This window comes from Electrophorus electricus, chromosome 13 (assembly GCF_013358815.1).
Source record: "Electrophorus electricus isolate fEleEle1 chromosome 13, fEleEle1.pri, whole genome shotgun sequence".
In the NCBI taxonomy this organism is placed as follows: Eukaryota; Metazoa; Chordata; class Actinopteri; order Gymnotiformes; family Gymnotidae; genus Electrophorus; species Electrophorus electricus.
The window spans coordinates 7934573-7954845 of record NC_049547.1 but is presented as its reverse complement, the minus strand read 5'-3'; the positions used below and the strand labels follow the sequence as shown (position 1 = coordinate 7954845).

The 20273-nt window shown below is 42.4% G+C and overlaps 1 protein-coding gene across 1 annotated transcript; it reads left to right on the top strand.

Annotated features, from left to right (window-relative positions):
• Positions 1-269: 269 nt before the first annotated feature.
• tecpr2 (tectonin beta-propeller repeat containing 2) lies at positions 270-18941 on the top strand. The gene is made up of 20 exons (XM_027000307.2): positions 270-417; positions 1215-1466; positions 1563-1691; positions 1980-2111; positions 2723-2880; positions 4754-5060; positions 5352-5484; positions 5930-6373; positions 6635-7356; positions 8437-8620; positions 9355-9528; positions 11032-11212; positions 11370-11511; positions 11741-11981; positions 12315-12404; positions 13021-13254; positions 16334-16482; positions 16871-17012; positions 17351-17500; positions 17742-18941. The coding sequence occupies exons 2-20, from the start codon at positions 1248-1250 to the stop codon at positions 17891-17893; spliced, it is 4083 nt and encodes a 1360-aa protein (XP_026856108.2). The 5' UTR covers positions 270-417; positions 1215-1247; the 3' UTR covers positions 17894-18941.
• The last annotated feature ends 1332 nt before the right edge of the window (positions 18942-20273 follow it).

Genomic DNA, 20273 nt, shown 5'->3' with positions numbered 1-20273 from the left:
ACAATGATAAACACTACAGTCCATGCAAAAAAATGAAATTGTAATAATTGCTGAAGCACCACACAGAGCCTGCACAACTGAAAAAAGAAAGTCACTCTTTAAATTTAAAAGTTAATCTAGTTAATAGGGTGACAGTTATCACCACTGCCTTATAGAGACGAATATGAAAGCATTTTGAGCTTGTTTTTCATAACGTGACTGACTCCTCTACGCTAGGCGGCGGTGCTGTCTCATTTCTCTTTCACTAATTGTAACAAAGAAGAAGTCTTTGGAGAACATCAACAAGAGTAGACATGTCTATGATTTGTTCTTGTCAAATGTCAAAACATAGGTGTCAGAGTGAGAATTTAATACCGATATTGCTCTTATTCGTCTCGTAATTGGATAACCGCTCAGCTTCAATATAAGTTGACAGTGGTAAGTTACTGAGGAACTCTAGTTGGCCTTTAATTTGCTCGCCACTGACATGCTGGCTAACTAGAGATAGCTTGCTGACTTGAATACTGTTCAAACAAGAACGATGCCATTGTATGAACTAAGTTATTTAGTCTGAATTTTGCTATTTAAGGGGTGATGTTAGTTTGTCGTGTTACACATCACTAGATGAACAGCTAACGTTAACTAGCTAAATAGCGTTAGCTAGATACCTAGGGTGAGGGTGGCACTGGGAGTAACTTAAAATAACGAAGCTATTAACCTAATTTACAACGTGGATATAACATAATATATACGTTAGCTAACCAACTAGTTTGGTAGCGTTTGCAACATCTAACTGCGTTTTAAAACAATTCGTGTGAAATTTGTTAAACCTGAGTGTAGAAAATGGCTAAACAAGTTAGCATAACTCGCTAACTAGTTAGCTAACTATGTCACATAAAGCTGTGATGAAATAGCTACAATTAATTGTACGTTCGTAGTTCGCCTATGTCTTGGATTTAACATGTTAAAGGTCTAACACGAGCTTGTCCCCTGCAGAGTATGTATAGCTAAAGGTTAGCTGGCTAGATAGGAATTTTTGAATCCGTTTATTTTGGTTTTGTACCACAGCACTTACTTTGACTAAAATGATACATTATTGCCAGCCTATATATAGCTTTCCCTTCCTTTGGTTACTCTCGTGACTGTGTGACCGATGTAACAAAATGCGATTTATTTTCGCACTGAATATTCATCTCTGTAAAATGTGTGCTGTCATTGTTGTCTAATATGGGCAGAAATCAGCAGGATCGTTGGGCCATCGTGCAGCCATGGCAACGCATCCTCCTTCCCTGCCACTGCGGGAGTTCTGTCCCCTGTACTACCTGCTCAATGCCATTCCCGCAAAAGTCCAAAAAGGCTTCCGCTCAGTCCTGGTCTATCTCACTGCCCTGGACAGCAACAGTGACTACATAGCTGTTGGAAGCAGCATTGGCATGCTGTATCTCTACTGTAGGAGAGTAAGCCAGATGAACAAATACAACCTGGAGGTATGGCTGTAGTTTTCACTAGCTTATTCACATCACTCTGTAAAGGCTTCTAGGGAACTTTCTTGCATGTGGCATTTTGTATGTGTTCTCCCATAGGGGAAAAGTGAGCCCATCACTGTAGTGAAATTGCTAAGCTGCTTCGACGATCTTGTGGCAGTGGGTACGGCATCTGGCCGGGTGGCTCTCTTCCAGCTCGTGTCACAGCTGCCAGGCAGGAATAAACAGGTGCATATCACATGGTTTGCTATGAGTCATGGAATGGCTATTTGGATTGGAGTGAAGCTTTCATTTTCAGGTTAAAAAATGTAGTGGTTGTAAGTATTCAGTTTGGTAACAGGCCAATGCTGTGTGATATTATAATATAATATATAATCTGAACAAGGTGTCAGCTCTGGAGGGTTTGATCCATCTCATGTGTTTCTAGGTTGCCTTTTTATTTGAGAAAAATACATTCATTTTTGATAATAAGAATAATTCATTAGTCATTTGTGGTTATAAAAATTCTGGTTGCAGCTGAGACGGTTTGATGTTATTGGCCTGCACAAGAGCACAGTGACAGCATTAGCATGGAGTGCTAATGGCATGAAGCTCTTCTCTGGTGATGACAAAGGGAAAGTGGTCTACTCTGCTGTGGACCTAGACAAGGTAGGACTGGCTGAGCTTGGCTTTGGTAGGACTGGCTGAGCTGGACCTTTGGACTAATGCACAGCATTCCTTATAAAATGTAGTCTGAGCAGTGCCACATTTGGTAGAAGCACTACACTACATACCATACACTACACAACATAACAAACACTACAAATGGCCTTCTCACAGCCTGGTACCATCCGAGGACAGATGGCTAACTATTTCTGAAGGGCTTATGCTGTCAGCTCACTGATACAGACTTGATACTCCTCAGATACCTGTGTTGAGAGGGAAATTATTTGTTCTTGTTAAAGGTTTTTAGTTGGGTTTTTTGTTGTGTACTCTTTCTTTGCATGGTTTTTGGTAGAAGTTGTGAAACCATGTCTGACCTGCAGAGGGTGGTGTTTAAATTAGTTTTTATCTGAAACCCCCCCCCACAGATGTAGGGTAAGATGTTTCAATCTTTTGGCACCCCTACAACTGGGCCACAGTTGCCACTGAAAAGGGTGATTTGTGTGTGTGTGTGTGTGTGTGTGTGTGTGTGTGTGCGCGCGCGCGTGTGCACGTGCGAGTGCACGTGCGAGCGCATGTTTGTGTGTTACATGTGTCCGTTTGCCTGTCTGTCCCAGGGTGTGTGTAACCCTGTAGTGCTGTTGGAGGAGCCTTCAGCTATAGTGCAGCTGGAGTATAGTCAGAAAGTGCTCCTGATTTCCACCTGCCAGCACTCCCTCCTGTTCAACACCCAAGAGCAGTCTCTGGTGCAGCTGGGCACCAAACCCAGAAAAAGGTGAATATTCATACAGACTTACCCTTCCCTATACCTACATCTGCTGTGATTGCCTGGTGAGCTCCCATTCCATATGGAATATCCTTAACAATTTCAGGAGCCTGAAAGTATTTTTTCCTCATATTTCTATTTTAATTTATTGATTTCTGTAAATACAATATATAACACATTGGAAGCAGTGAGGAAATATGATATGCTTGTACAATCCTAGAAATAACTTGTGTGACTGCAGTGTTCCTAAAATAACCAAGCCTGATGCTTTATTGAAATCATACACCAGTATTTTTATACACTAGTACATATTCCCCTATGTACTCTTCATCTAGGGGCTTTAATTATGATTCCATAACTTTTACTTTGCATAGTTTGGATGTGTGTGCCCAAATCACTGCATTACTTGACAAAAAGTGCAAAACAAAAAGATAAAGCCTGACAGGAAAATACATCCATAAAATATATAATCAGTTTAGAATTTTGCTTGGAAATTGATCATGGATATTGATGTTCCCCAGTGTATGAAGAATGTGGCTTGATTGCTCACTGATACACCAGTGGCTCAAGGACTGTAACCAGTCTCTTAAAGAAGCAATGTTTCACAGTTTAATTTAGTTCCCTGTCCTCCTTAAAAAAAGTGATATAATTAACCTTGGGCTGATTAAATAATATTATCAAATATTTCAATAATTTAAATTAACAACAAATTATCATTCTGTTGCTTTCTCTCACATACAATTGCCACGTCCACTTTTTAAATGTTTTTGCTTTTGTTCAACCATTTGCTTTTGGTAAAGAATGCTGGGGTACATGCAAATTAAGCAAAGGAACTCTGATATATGGGTATGTCTTGAATGAACAAGCTTGTCCATTAGATGGGCATCATTGCTCCATTTGGGCAGTGTTTTGGTTTCCAATCAAATGAACATGTAAATCTTGCTTAGATGTTAAGTGTTACATAAAATAAAAATACATTTTGAACAAAGGCACTATGCCTGATGCTCATTGAATTTAAATTGCTTTAGACATGAGTTTAAAATATACTCATTGACGTGAACACCTAAAAAATTTAATGGATGATTATTATAGCAATATCTTATGTAGTGGCTACAAAAGCAGTCAAGTTTGCAACACAACAATATTGATTATCACTATAATTCTGCAGACAGTTGTTGTTTGTCTAAATGTACATCACCCAAGTCTAGATGTGATGAGTACTTTCAAATTCATCTTTTATAGTGGGCTCTACTGTGGCTATTTCTTCTCTGAAAAGAAAATCTAATTTTGTGGGTGTGGATTTTATATGCTACTGACCACTGTTCTTATTGGCCACTTCAGTTTGGCGTGCGATGAACATTGTACTGTGGTTGAGAGCTCTTTGTAAACATAAACTAAAATGCTGAGGAAAAATACCTGACTTGGATTCAGAAACAGAAGCAGCTCCACTGACATACACTTCTGTCTGTTCTATTAGGTGCAGAAGTTGAATCCACATGTGAAATCCCAGTAACAACCCTGAAGGCTGTGGGAGTAGGAGTTTAAGTTGGGCAGGGCATTTGCTATGGATCACACCATATCCAGATCAGCAAAGCTAAATATCCTGTACAACTACGTCTCTATTAACAAGACAATAGGTCACAATGACAGATGCTTCACATTTCACAGCTTGAAGCCTGAAATAACAAGTGACATATATGCACAGTTCCAAGGAAATTTGGGTTTTGTTCACTATATCTCCTTTAATTTAAATGAGAACACTGCATAGATATTACTACACATCACGGTCACCACTTTCATTCCTGCCTCTTCACACTGCAAGCCTGGACATGACATAAATGCTCTGTCTCCCCTCCCCCTCCCCTCCAACCGAACACCCCAGCAATGGCAGATTTGGTGCCTGCTTCCAGCCGGCGCTGTGCAAGCAGAGCGACCTGCTGGTGTATGCTGCGCGGCCAGGCCTGCGCCTCTGGCGGACAGATGTGCGCGGCCGTGTTCAGGAGACGCATGTCCTCAAGCCCCTCTTCAACCAAGCTGTGCCTAAGTTCCAGCTCTTCCCACGCTCCGTCCCTGCTGGCAGCTACCAGCCCACTGACAGACAGCTGGGCGTGGTGAGCTGCTTCCTCAAGGAGGGATGGGTGCTCAGCTGGAACGAGTACAGTGTCTATATAGTGGACTGTACCAACCAGGTATGGAGCTGGTGGGAGTAGGGCAGTGGGTGATTATAGAGGTTGGTTGTTGCTTGGTACCTAATAGGTTGGTTAATATGATTGTTGTTTATGTGGGGGATTGTTCTAGATATATAATGTAACAGCTTTTTGCCATTGTGATCTAGTTGTGGTTGGTTTTATGAGAAAGGTCTATGTACTTGTGGTGTGGGCTTGATGTTAAAGTCAAGGTATTTCTGTTGCATTATTTTATTCTTGATTCTGTCACCAGGGTCGTAAATAAACTTTTTGTTTTTTGTCTGTACACTGAAGGTAATCATTGGCGGGCTGGAGAGTTGTGGAGACATAGTGTCCGTGGCATGTACAGACTATGAAATCTTCATTCTGAAAGGCGACCGGGATATTATGCGCATTTCTAATTGCCCTGAGGGACTGCTCTCCAATAGTAAGACTAATTTCTAGTCATCTCATTCTTCAAGTAACATCCCAGCATTTCATTAGAAGTATTACTCAGATCCTATGTGCACTTTAATGACCTGCAGTAGGGTTCATCCCCGATCTTGAAACTCTTTTTAATAACTGGTTCTGTTCATAATTGGATAATTATGGAAGAGGCCCATGATGCTTTGTGGGGTTAATTTGAATCTCAATATTGTTTGCTTGTCATTTATTTGTTTTGTGTTTACTTAATTGTGTAATTGTGTTTTAAATCCAGTCTTTGGGGAACCCCAGTTGGACAGAATTATTGTTTTTCTCCAACTCTGGCAGTCCTTAGTCACTGGATTTAAGTGTCTAGCATAATTCTCATTGTCTGCCTCTCTCTTTCTTTCTCTCTCTCTCTCTCTCTCTCTCTCTCTCTCTCTCTCTCTCTCTCTCTCTCTCTCTCTCAGTGTCAGAATTTTCCATCCGCCTGACCTCCCCCCTCTCTACACCCACTATCCTGCTTCCCCCCAATGGCGCCGTGGAGACGGCCCAGCCAATCCGGACCATGCCCATCATCACCGAGCGAGATGCGGGCCTCGGCCCTGAGGACGAGCGTGCCCCCGTGGACGAGTCTGAGGAGGTGAAGGAGGAGTTCAGTCAGGCACTGGAGGCCCTGGAGGTGGCTGACGAGGTGGAGGGCCAGAAGCGGGGGGCAGCTCTCACAGATGAGCGGAGCCGCAGCAGCTCCATCACATCGTGGGAGAGCACACAGGGCTTCTCCACAGCCAGCACCACAGAGACATCAGAGCTCTCATCCAGCCGCTACAGCACTATCACCCAGGAAGACTTCCAGCAGGAGCTGGTGGTCAAGCCAGTCAAGCTGAAGAGGAAGGGCAAGAGAAGACGTCAGGGTATTTTAGCAGAGCACACCACTCCATCAGCTCAGCTTTAGCACACTATAGCATTCACTCACTCTACAGAAGGTTACTGGACATGTTTACTGCCTTACTGTCTTTTACTTTATGGAAAATATCATAGCAATACTTCAGCTGTGTGTGTGTGTGTGTGTGTGTGTGTGTGTGTGTGTGTGTGTGTGTGCCTGTGCGGGGGGGGGGGGGGGGGGGGGGGGGGGGGGTGCGCCTGTATCCGTGTGTTTGTGCACGTGCGTACAGAAAGCGGGAACCTCGTCAATGAACGCAGCAGCTGGTCGGAGAGCATGCTCAGCCACGATGGCCAGGCAAGCGATGCCATCCCCACCACACCCGCCAGCGAGCAACCCTCTGACCGCACCAGTCTCATGTGCAGCAGCCTGGACCTCCACAGCACGGGTTCACCTGACCGGGACACCTCCGTATGTGGAGAGCCACCCACCACTGACCTCTTCCCACCCCAGAACCATCTGGAGCTCTTCCAGGGACATGGGTGCAGCCCAGGCCCCATTGGCCAAGAAACAGGAGCCCCAGCCCCTAGCCTCGCCTCCCTCCCGCTCCAGGACATGGAGTGTGAGATGTATGGGGAGTTCGTCACTGAACAGCAGGTGGCAGCAACACCGGATGTGGACATGCTTCTGGAGTGCACCTTCTCCTATGTGCATGAGAAGGTGGTGGTGGAGGATCCCATCCTGGATGCCAGTGGAACCCTGCTTGATCTGGCGCTCCAACCTCAGTTAGACTCACAGGGGGACTTCGACCTGGACTTACCATACGATCCCATCCGGCCCTTGGCCTATTCCCCGGAGCCTGAGCCTGAGCCCTCTAGTGAGGAGGAGGATATATATGCGCATGCAATACCATCCAGCACTAGTTTGGGGGACAGACTCAATACCCTGACTCTTCAGGGCTGTGCCCCCAAGAAGGTGGAGCTGGATGAGACCCGGTTTCACAAAGCAGATCAGGTGAGAGCCAGACAGCTTCCAGACTGCTGATAAGTTGCTTCGGTTACAGCAAAAGCCTAGGAATCTAAGAATGTAAGTTGTTTGTCTGGGCAGTAAATGAGTATTTGCATGTAAAACACTATAATACACTATTATAAGTACAATAAAATTTTAATGCAATTAAGCATTAATAAAAAAATAAGTAATTCGTTTCTTCATGGTTTTCAGTGGAATGTAGATGCATCCAGCTAGGCATTTGTATCTGCCACACCTCCAGCTGTGCGCCCTTGACTCACACCTACAGCCGTTTAAATATGACTCATACTGACAGATGTGTCCCTTTGACTTGCAATGTCAGATGTGTGCCTTTCACTCATATCACACGTACCTTTCTTAACATAGCCTGAATTATTTTCAGTTAATTCCTTCAGTTGAGTGGACTCAATAAATCCTCACTGCCATGATGAATAGTTTTAAGCCCAATTTTCCTAGGGGTATAATTCTTATGATAACTATACCATTGTTATTAGTAAATGTCTGTTGAGTGGAGAAGATATTAAAGAAATGGTTCAAAAAAAAATCTATTTGCAAAATTTTCCAATTACCCCAGATGTAGTTTAGCAACTTAGACATGTTTGGTATCAAATGTATTCTTTATTATGTTTTAGTTTTGTCCTGGAGCTTCGAGGTTAATGCAGACTACAGACAATAGGAAGCTTTGGAAGCTAATGTGTTTTTTATCGAACCATTCCAAACAACATGTACTTGTCATTTTAACAGAGGTGTACAACCTGGGTGTCAAAGGGCGTGTGCTGGTCAGCATTTCTTGTTTTGTTCCTGCTGTTGGTAGAGTTTCAGATGCGTAAAACATAATGGTATTTGTGATTTTCTAACCTTTTCTCAATCTCAGCTAACTATGTTGGATCGCTCTCATTCTGTTCCTGAAAGTCTAACTATAACCTGTTTTAAAATAGTCAGATCAGAAGTGAATGTCCCCTTTAACCACTGGGTTCAGTACAGTTAAAGGTGTAGTAGCTGAGGAAACTGTTGGTCAGAATCTGCCATTTTCTGTCTTTGCCTTGTTCTATGCCTGTGATGTAGCTGGCCGAGAGCTGGATGGGCTACAGCGGGCCTGGCTGTGGCATCCTCAGCCTGGTAGTGACAGACCGGCATGTTTGGTGCCTGGACTTCAAAGGAAGCCTGTACTGCAGTAGCCTTCCCAATGGCAGCCTGAGCTGGCAGAAATTTGAGGAGAATGTCCAGCAGGTGGCGCTCTCCCCATCAGGTGAGTGGAAGCTTAGCTAACCTCAGCTGTTGCTGCATAGTGGTGCATTTTTGGTATATTTTATATTCTGTAATTGGAATGGAGAGTATCAGAACCTTACAATCTTTATCATTACAGGTTGATAATCGTAGAATCTTACAGAATCATATAGAACCTTATGCATGTTCATGCACAAAACTTGATGTTCTTGTTTGGGCATTCTTGTTTGGGCTGTACAATATGAACTAACTGCTGTTATTATTTGATTATTTTATTACATAGTTGTTATATAGTGTATTATTCAGTTCAAAATTGGTTATATTTTATGGGTGATGTGAATCCAGTCATTCATTCAAGGATCCAGAAAACACACATCTGGAACCAATGGAGTCTGTGCTGTGCATTATTTCCCTTGTTCAAAATGGTAGCCTTTCACACATATATATGAATCTGCAACTTTGTGTGTAGTTTGGTCACAAAAAGAGGAACAATAGCAATAGGATATTGTTTTACTTGAAGAGTAAATGCTGATAGGATAGTGGAAGAATAGAAGATAATAGAAGGAGATACTCGAGGAGAAAGGCTGATAAGATAATAAAAAATGAATCCTTCTTTTGCCCAGCTTCATGGAATTAATTATCAGTATATGGCCATGTGGGGAGAGTATTAACTTTATAACTGTCCATTGCATGGTCAGGGGGAAAAAGCCAGAACCCAAACCATAAGGCTCACGCCATTCTGGTGTGTGTTCTTAGGCTCACTGCTATGGAAAGTGGAGCAGAAGACAATGACTGCCTATGCCTGCGGAAAGGTCACCATCAAGGGCAAGAGACACTGGTACAAGGCCTTGGATGAGACGGCCTTTGTAGCTCTCAGCGACGACACAGCCTGGATCATCCGCACCAGTGGAGATCTTTACCTGCAGACAGGTGAGGTGGGGTAGACGACGGAGGAGGAGGAGTCAGTGGCTCAGTGCGTGCACTGATCCTAGGCTGCCTGTCAGCTCATTAGAGTTTTAGCCATCAGCCGTAGTTGTTTCCAAAGCTAGTGCATATTGCTGGTGTAGAGGAGTTGCTCAGAATTAGGGCTGGACAGTATGCACAATAATACCATAGAGGATTGTTGCTGTATAGCGCGACTGCAGTGTATTAAAACACACTGTTGAACCATAAATGCAGCATGTTGGAGAGTCTGTGAGGCAGTGAAATGTCAACAAAACACTAGTGAAAAGACAAATATGAGAATAATTAATGCTATGTCATGCATGTCTACTGGATACTGAAAAGGACAGAGTAAAGACTGTACAGAAAACTGTATAGAATTTCAACAGTTGTCCACTAGATGGAGCAGCATGCATTTGCTGAAAAATGACCACTGCAGTGTTGAATTCAGTAACACACACCTCCCCCCCAAACACTCTGGGTGGTGACGTTGTTCTGTAAGTGGGAAGAATGTGTCTGTTGGAGTGGCACACGTGCCTGCCACTGCATTGTTGCTGGCATGTGCTTACATAACTGCATGGCGTGTGATGGAACACAGCTGCTCCGAGACCAGCCACGCCAGACGGCCTACTACAGTTTTTATGGAAATCCCCCTCCTTATGATAGGTGTGTGCTCTCAGCCACGGACCTAAACCACATTTCTATTGCCAATTTGCTGGCTGTCACTTCGTTGCCATAGCACCAGCGTTTTATCACGTGCTATGTCTTCAGTTTCTCTAAACAACCCATGTCACTTGGACAAGGGTACAGCTGCCAGGGGTTGATACCTTTTGGAATTTCAACTGTAATAACTGAAAAAAAAACATTGAGCAGAATAAGCCTTTAAAGGAATTTTCCCTTACCTTTAGCCAAGACATGTTTAAAGGAATTTCCACTTACCTCAAGTGTATCCCTTCAGCCAAGACATGTTGGTTGTCTAAACTCATACTATTTAGTTTTCTATTGGAGCTGCAAGGCTAATGTAGCTAAGAAGTAAAGTAAGCTCATAATTACCAATTAGCGTAATTCAAAACATGCAGAAATATTCACCGGTTTGCCTCAAACTGTTAAATATTGCGATAGACTTGTCTATGTTGTTTCTGACACTGTGTGACCTTATCTACAATAAAGAGCAAAAGTATATTGCATATTTGCAGCCATGATGGTTCTAGTGATTCTTTCTTTGATGTGTATATTTAAAATCAACAATACAAATGTGTTTTTGCTTTCTTAGCAAATTATGTTTAAATGGCAAATGTGTGGCAAGCCAAGTGTAATAATGAGGTTTTAGTAATATATTGCCTGTTAGAGGTTTAATAATATTTTTGCCTGATCGAGGTAAAATTATTGTAAAATAGATTTTCTTTTCCAACCATTCCAGTAACACCACCGTGTGCGTGCGTGTGTACGTGCGTGCGTGCGTGCGTGCACACATGTACGTGTGTGTTTCAGGGCTGAGCGTGGACAGGCCATGTGCGCGGGCAGTGAAGGTGGACTGCCCTTGCCCCATGGCTCAGATAGCAGCACGGGGCAGTGTGGTGTGGGCCCTCAGTGAGCAGAGAGCACTCTTCTACAGGGAGGGTCTCAGCAGCTACTGCGCCGAGGGTGAACAGTGGAAGTATGACAAAATCAGGTACGCACCCCCTGTTCAGCCTTTTTCACTCAGAGCTTTGCCCAAACATTCTCCCTGTGTCTGAGCATGAATGTTGGCTACTGGGGTTTGTTTATAAAAATGGCTTCTGATCTGTCTGACATGACCTTTCTTTGTGTGCATGTGTGTGTAACTACAGTGAGAGTCAGGGCCTGGAGTCCATCTGTATTGCCCTGGGCGAGAACGACACGCTGTGGGCCCTGGACACCAGCGGCAGTCTGTGGTTTCGTACGGGTGTCACAGCTAAGAAGCCTCAGGGCAAGGATGAGCACTGGTGGCAGGTACCCATGTGGAGCACTTTGTGCACTTGCTTCAATGCTCTGAACAACTGCTTAGTCTGTGGTCTGCAATCTGTTCAAGAAGCACAGTAGGTTGTAAGGGACAAATAAATGGACCATTATAGTGCTTATAGTGCATTGTTGCTGTGAGGGCTGGTGAATTTGCTGCATCATTGGCATTTTGTTTACTCGTAATCTCCACTGCGGCTGTGGACCCCCCCCCCCCCCCCAGGTGAGCATCACGGACTACGTAGTGTTTGAGCAAGGCGGCCTGTTCCAAATGCTGATCCAGGCCACCCAAAGCGTCGCCACAGTGACCAGGGCTCCAGTGGAGCGTGTGGCTGAGCGGCTGCGCGTGGCTTTCCTCTCGCCACACTCTCAGTGCCAGCCTAGCCTGGTCAGTGCAGGTAGCAGCGGCGTATGGATCGCCTCTGGACGTAACGACTTCCACGTGGCTAAGGGCAGCCTTGTCGGTACGGCAACATCACCTGACCTGGCTCCCAATCCACTGCACCATGCCACTCAGACAAGTGGGCTGTCCACCTGCAGTCTCACGCATCTGACAGAATACCGCTACATCCTTGGCTAGAGAAAGTGTGCTAGCATAGGGAAAATGCACAAAACCATGCAATGCAGGAATACACGAAAGGTCAACACTGGTTCATATTCTTTTCTTTGAAGGTTTAGCCTGAAGCTTAGAATTGTTGGATGGTCATTTTGGCTTCCTGGATTCTATTTCATTAGGGCATGCCCTGGCTTTGTTTCTTTTTAGAGTCAAAAAGTCTCCTTTTTCACTGCTCTTTCAGGGACTTACTGGAGAGCTGTTGTACCCAGAGGAACAGCATCTGCTACTAAGTGGGCCTTTGTTTTCTCATCCGCTGTTCCAACCAAAGAGGGTATGTGCATAGCTTGCTTTAGTTCTGATGGAGTGCCTTTAACCTTTAACCTCATCTCAAGGAATAGAGTGTTGTATTGAACAACTTGTTTTACATTCAGATGAAGACTGCCTTAAACCAAACCAGCTGGCTCACTTGCTAGTAAAGCAAGTTTTAATGTCTTCTGTTGAATGACATTAAGCAGTTTCACAGTGCTTGTTCAATAATGCCTGCAGTTTGGCTGCTAAAGCTATATTGCTTACCATTCCTATATCAGACTGTAACAAACAAAGAAATAACACCACCATGTGCAGGTAATGTGATTGCATAGTATCATTAGTAAGCTTAGATAATGCGATTGTTTTGAAATTCATCGTTTTAAATTAACCCTAACTTCATTGAACATCAAAATGTAAGATGACAACAGACATTTCCCCATTAAAATAAGCAAGTTGTGTTAGGCAGTCAGTGCTCCTCTTCAGCTTCACCATTAATTTCAGTGAGAGATGTTGTGCAAACCACAACATTTATATTTGAAATGGATATTTAACATCACATTCATAAATAATTTTTACTGACAACCAGCAAGTCTACCATGCCGCGTAACTTAACAGTGTCTCTCCGCATGTCTCCTAAGGGAGTTTTCTCTGGCTGGCTCAGAGCAGAAAAGACCTCTTCTGCATCTGGGACCAAGACCTCCAGATGCGGCCCCTCACGGTCCAGCTCCCCCCGGACGTGGAGATGGTCCAGGTGTCCGCATGCAGAGATGCGCTCTGGGGCCTGGACCACCTCAGCCGCGTACACATCCGCACCTTGTCGGCCAGCTGCCCCACTGGCATGCACTGGACACCCCTGGACCTCAGCCAGCTTGGTACGTAGAAACAGTCCACACATGATCCCCTGCATCAGCAGATCATTCATGGGATGAATTTAGACCAGCCTGATGTCAACCGACAACCTCTTTACAAGGGTAGTCAGTTGACTCGAGTATTCGGCATTCAGCTTTGGCTGTTTGCGATCATGCCTCAGGGTTTGTCAAGATGGGGGTTGTAATATAACATAAAGGATGGTTGAAACAGCCTGGAAGTGTCCAATGTGGGTTTATTTTTTGACATATGCATTTATTCCATTGTATAATTTCATTTTTTTAAATATTTTTTTTTAATGTTAGCTTTATCGTATATAATGATAAATATAGAGATTTTTTTGTGCATGAAGTGTGTAAAGAACTTATTTTCCCACATGTTTAGCCAATATATCCAAATACAGATTTCCTTGTTTACAAACAGTAAGTGTGATTAGAGCTTTGAAACATGTTCCTTCAGTTTTCTACCTGCTAGCCCTTCAGATTCACAGTGAATGAAATGGTATCATAACTGCAAAGAGCACACCTTTCTTGTACCTACTGGACCTGTTTTGATGCAATTTTTGGCTCATCTCATTTTAGTATTTTGGGGCAGAGCTTCAGTCCATCTATTGTTGCTATGTACCAACAACCTAGTTCTGTCACTGTTGCCTCCATCGCTGGACCCCCACAACCCCCTCAATCCCAAAACTTCCAGTCAACGTTTAGTCACCCAGCAGGTCCTTATCTGATTTGGGCACTTCGTGCAGCAACAGAATCCCAGGCCACCGAAGCTCTAAGCCATGGAACGTGGGTTTCATGTATCCAACGCGCCTGTCATTGAAGGACATGTTTATATTTTTATATGAGCAGGTGATTCTTGCATAACACTAATGATTCCTGCAGGCCTAGGGTCGGGATTCAAGTAGAGAAAGAGAGAAGCACTTCTGCTGTTGTCTCCTAAAGATCTCCTAAATATTGAATTGACACAATACCAAGAATTAGACAAATGGAATGCACTATTTTTTGGAGCTTCCATAATTATGCATTGAAACGTAGTTATTCATGATTTCTTTGCTTGACGGGATTGTTTTTAATTAGCCAGCTTCAGGAACACCCACCTCACCACCAGCAGCAAGCTTCTTAAGCTTCAGCGATTTCCAGTAGACATCAGGTGGGGTCATACCTATGACATTTTGTGCTTCCTGAACACTGCGAACACCACTTCAAAGACTAGGTTCCCAGATCCTGATAATGCCATGTGTTAAGGGGTAAAGCACCGTTTGCATTTCAGTTTAGCCTGAAATCTAGGTTTCATCTGTAAGAAACAAGCCCTTCAAGCTCCAAGGTCCATGGGAATGTATTATACTAAAATGCAGTTTAAATTTGTCCCAGTCCACACTCATTATAAACCTAACAGGTTAGCTATCTCGGTAGATGACGATCCCTAAAGAACTTGAAGACCACCGATCACAGCTGAGAAGAAGAATCTGAGGAAAATGGAGATCTTAAACTACAGTTTCCTTGTGGCATACAGTGTTCAGTGTGTGTTTATGGAGCTTGGGTTACTCTTGTAGTGGGGGGGTGTTGTGAAAGTAGGTAGGGTACAAATAGCCAGTGTCATGTGATGGTGGCAGCTGAATCCTTGCCTGTTTTGGACAGTGTGGATGTGTAGCGGGACTGAAATATGAGATGTGCTGGAACAGCTCAAGGGTGCAGGCTCATTTTTAGAATGCACACAGGCCATCATGGCACATAGTGTTTTCCATACTTTTAAAAATATATGCCAAGAACTGCTCAAGACTATTGGAGAATTTCAAAATAGCTTATTAAAGTATTTTTGTGATTGTAATTGTTGTAGTAAATACTCTTTATGGAAGTTTAAAAACATGAACTGATTTAATCATTTAAATTAGTTCATTCTGAACACTGAGATTTCCTGAAGAAAATCATTTAGGTATAAATTGACTAATCCTGTGAAGTTATTTACTTGTTCTCTCAACTCATAAACATCACTGTGGAGAAAAACAATTATAGGTCAAAGGTCCAAGGCCACAAGGCTGATGACATCCCTGCTGCTTATTCAAGAAGTGTTTACACTAGATTGCTCTACGTCTTATTGATCTGGTAGATAATGTTTAAATCTAGACTTGCCACGAGTCTGCTGGCCACGGTGAAGAATGTGAGCCATGGGTCTGCTGGCCATGGTGAAGAATGTAAAAATGCTAGGACCAAATGTGATGATGTGGTAGTATCAGGGAAGCAGTATTAACCCTAACCCCACAGTGGCATGTCTCAGATGTCCAGAACACAGTCCCAATCACAGAACACTCAAGCATATCTCTGTTCCTTTGTTCATGAGATGCTTGAGCTGCCTTTGGTAGAGACAGTATTGATTGTCGTCACACTGTCGTCATATGATACCATGTACTTTCTGTTCAACATATAATCAGCAGTGTCACTATCAGTTTTTGATTGAAACTCCCCAACACAATGTGTTCTGGGTGTTCCAACTGTTAGATTGAGCCTGAGTCACATCAGAAGTATCCAGACACATGAAACCAAACCAACCAGACTCAACTCCTATTAAATCATTCAGTTATTACACAGTATTACACAGCTACGAAAGCCATTGGAGGCCTACAGAGGAAAGCATTAAATGGGTTTTAAGTAATTTTGATGCTTCAGCCTTATTGCAGAGTTTCAGGGAAGGTGGACTTGGCAGTGATTTGTGTAATGTTAACAACACAAGTGAGTATATTGCCTGCAGTCAGACCTTTCATTGAACATATCACTTCAGAGATTTCACTGTTGTGTGCATGTTTACTGGTGTTTTGTTTGGCAAATATGTAAAATCTCCAAATTCACCATCAAAATTGCACACAACCTATACCCAACATAAAATGTGAACATACCACATTGGTGCTGTTTGACCTTGTTTTTAAGGTGTGGAGGCATTCTACCAACCACTTCAGGCTAAAAAATTGCTTTACATGTTTAATTTTTAGTTCTGTATATAGAATCAATTCAGGAGCAAAATATTTTATATTGTACTCCATTGACCAACTAATCCTATGTTCTCGCTCTCTGTCTCTCATGTGCATAGGTCACGTGAGGCTTCGGAGTTTTTCCTGCGGCAGCCAGAATGTCTGGGCATGTGATGCTAATGGAATGGTTTATTTCCGGGTGGGAACGCAGCCTCTGAACCCCAGCATGATGCTTCCAGCTTGGATCTGCATTGAGCCGCCGGAGCAGGTTCATGGGCTCATCTCTCCTCCTCCCTCTGCTCAGTATAACATGTGGCATGTCAACACATGTAGACTGGTGCCACGACACTGCTGTATCATTGTTGAGAGACAATGACTAACTGAATGACTAACTCATTGACAATTTGTCTCCAGGTCATTGGTAGCAGTTGATATGAGGAACTCCTCTATTTCACAAGCTTTAATCCCATCACTAAATTAGCTTTCCAAAGCCAAACCTAAATAGATGCAGGTTTGCTATAATAATAATAAGAAGAACAAAATGCAGTGGTTTATTCTAAGCTGATTTACAATACTCCTTGTTTTAAATGAGCACTGACACAAGCTTTCAGAAGCAAGCTGAAATGAAGCCTTCTTTGTTGGTTTTCCCCGAACAGCCTCTGGGCGTGCACTTGGTGGTGGTTCACACAAGTCCTAATGACCGGATGTTGTGGGCCCTAGACAGCCGGGGCTGTGTGCATGTGCGCACCGGCATTACTGAGGAGATGCCAGTGGGAACGGCCTGGGAGCACATCCCGGGTATGCCCTCATTATGTCCTTTTATTGGGTTTTTACCTTCTCAGTTCTACCTTGTTTCTTCTTTCCCACTGACATGATGTCGTTACAAGTTTCCTGCACTCTATGCAGTTTAATGTGCTACAGTGTGTTATTGCCTGGTATGCCTTTGCTGCCTAAAATGAGATTGTTAGCTATGACTGTGCAACCTGAATTCTGAGTTTAGTTGGAATGCCATTGTGACTTCCGGCATAGGTTGCTGGGCTGTGATCCGACAGGTTCTGTACTACGTTTAAAAGAGAACTAGGTATAAACCTAAGAAAACCAATGTTGCGAACAGTTACCAATTACTTGTACCTCAGGGCTCCAGGCCAGTCAGCTGGTGCTGAGCAGCAGAACTGTCTGGGTGCGCTGCTCTAATGGTGAGGTGGCCCGCCGATATGGAATCTCGGATAAGAATCCAGCCGGTGATTACTGGAAGAAGGTACCAGGTCTGATCAATTGGCTTGCAGGTAATAAAAATACTACTCTGATAAAAATGTAAATGTTCCTATGCTAGTTTCTATGCATCTATGTTAGTTGAGGACATAAACTTAGATACCAAACACTGTCTACTGTTTTTTCTTTACATTCAGCAATTTTAGCACTGTTGAGTGCTCCAAGGCCATTTAGAATGGCTGCTAATCATCTTGTCCTGTAAGACAGCACATTTCCCATGCTTAACTGAGCTGGCATGGTGCTGTTTTCTTGCAGTGACTCCAATGGATGAGCTTTGGGCAGTTACTCCAGCTGGTGCTCTTACTCAGCGGCTTACTAAGACCCTGCCACACAACACCGGCAAAAACCATGGCAACACTGGTTCTCTCAGCGGGGAGGAGCTCGAGGAGGAGTGGGAGGTCATTTAGAGCCTTTAACTGAAACAATTTGCTGGTACTTGTTCATGTGTTAAAAAAAAGTTCTATTAGTTTACTAGTGGGCACTTTATTTGTTTTGTTTTTAACCTGTGTACAGAAGCAAAAGAGGACTGACTGACACTGCACTATTCTGTATTAGAACTTCTGACAGTTGGGGTTTGCAAGACGGTCTTAACAGGGTCATTTTATTTACTGTCTCAGTACAACTTGCGACTAGAATATTTGTTTTATTAACCTGTTTTAACCAAACCTCAATTTATCATTTTTTATGTAAACTTGCAGGATCAATTAATTTATGGTTTTGAAGAGGCCTGGTCAGTAACCAAATGCACTAAGAAACTTAATATGAATATAGCTCTGATTAGTATCTATTGTATTTAGATAGTATCTGTCACAACCTGGGACTATATTTATTAAGTGCATCAGATAAATAAGCAAAAAAAGCTTTGTCTGAGAAGTTTATAAAGTGATATATGGTTTTCACCTGATGTATATGACAAAACAAGACTGAAAGTTTGTGAAAGGACACTGAAGAAAGTGGAAAGTTGTTTATAAATAACACTGGTTGAATACTTGATGTAAGTTAAATGATGTTAGTGTTTGGCACATATGTTGCACTTGTGTCATATACAGAGCATGGTCTCTTAACTCCATGTTAATCAGAATAGCATTACATACTGTAATTTCTACGATAATAGAAAATTTACAAGGACAGTTCGAGACTCAACTCATTAAATGAAAAAAAGATGCATTTTCTGTTTACATTAAAAGTGCATGGTGTCATTTTTTTAAATTAAGGTTTTGCTAAACAGAATCAATTAATAGCTATCAGAGAATGGCTTTAAATTAAATTAAATTAGATTAAAAAACAGCATAAGAGGCCTTGTTTATGTCCTGGAAGTTGATGTTCTGAATTCAGTAAAGTAATGATCCTAGCCTGTAAATAACAGATGTTACCATGGTGCTCAGCGGGGCTGCCTAGCTAAATAAGTTTACAATAAGTAAGTTTGCAAGTAAAACAAATAAATCAATTCACTCACTAAAGCCTTTGGTGTGATTACAAAGCCAAAAGGAGACTGCTCAAGCTAAGGCTCTGTTGATACAGGAGTAAAATTACTGGGGATTCTATTAATTATTTGTATTGACATTAGTCATTTATCACAGCATTATCGTGACATTTTGCTATTCTGACAACTCAGTAAACTATAATAAGTATGAATAATAGTGTAATATAAGTATTTTGGCAAATTCCATAGGTTTAGGTCCTCCAAGAAAAAGATACCAAAATAATGTCCACAACTATTTAAAAAATCAGTATTTTTTACATCTGTATATTTTGTGCTCACCAATGTTTACCAAAGACATCATAAAAAAGCCAAAGTAAATTATCATGATTGGTAAAGTTGATGAGAAGCCCAGTAACTTTAATCCCATGTGAACAGGAACTATATGACATACCTGTGTAGATATTCATGCACCTGCTGTTTTCAGATATCACATTTGATCACATGAATGACAGGAAGAATGGGGAGAAGAATGGGGATGTGCATTTTCAGATGTTCTGTGACTGTAATTTGGTTCACTTTCTTAGTAGACTGTTTAGTGCTGTTCAGACAGTCTTATTCTATGCCATATTTCATGGTTGATAAAAATGGTTGATAGAAGCTTTCATTCTGGATAAGCATTTTTCATGCAACTTCATATAGAGAATGCAACTTGATAATGAATAAGTGTATCTTTGATCATTTAATATGAGACAACAATAATGGTCTGGCTTTTGATATTATTTTATCCTTTTTTTCTCCCAGTGTCTAACTTTGTGACTTGTCTATGTAGTTCCGCTTTAGATTTTTGACTAGACAACTTAGAAATATCATTGTGCAATTAGTCTCACCAATGCTGTGCTGGTCGTTGTTCTTTTCCCCCACAGTCATTTTACTTTTCCATGTGAAGTTCTATCTTTAATGTAGGTCCCTCTAGAGCCACCCTGCCCCAGAAGGGACTGAGTACTTACCCTCTTCTATTCTGACTATCAGTCTGGTGGTGAAGGTAAGATGGTAGGCATTGCTAGACTCACCACAGACTAGAGATGTTTTGGCTATGTACTTTGGGAGTTAACATTAACCATACATTAATCCCAGCTATCTTTACTTCATGCATTCAAATTTCCAAAATTAAAAATGTTTCCAAAAAAATGCCTTTGCCTCATTCAGGTACACAGGTACACTGTGCCTAAGTCATTGAAAAGTGAAAGCTGCATGGGTATTTTCAGAAATGTGCTTTTTTGTTTGTTTGTTCCTTTTCTAAAATATGAGTTGATAATGTGCTGATTGGTTTCAAAATATGAGCTGATTGCAAATTGAAAGTGCAG

What these genes read in the sequence shown, in the direction of transcription:
- tecpr2 (XM_027000307.2), top strand. Translation starts at nt 1,248, where the DNA reads ATGGCAACGCATCCTCCTTCCCTGCCACTGCGGGAGTTCTGTCCCCTG. An exon ending in GGGCAAGAGAAGACGTCAGG is followed by an intron (nt 6,374 to 6,634) that starts GTATTTTAGCAG and finishes ACGTGCGTACAG; the next exon opens with AAAGCGGGAACCTCGTCAAT. An exon ending in CCTGGACCTCAGCCAGCTTG is followed by an intron (nt 13,255 to 16,333) that starts GTACGTAGAAAC and finishes TCATGTGCATAG; the next exon opens with GTCACGTGAGGCTTCGGAGT.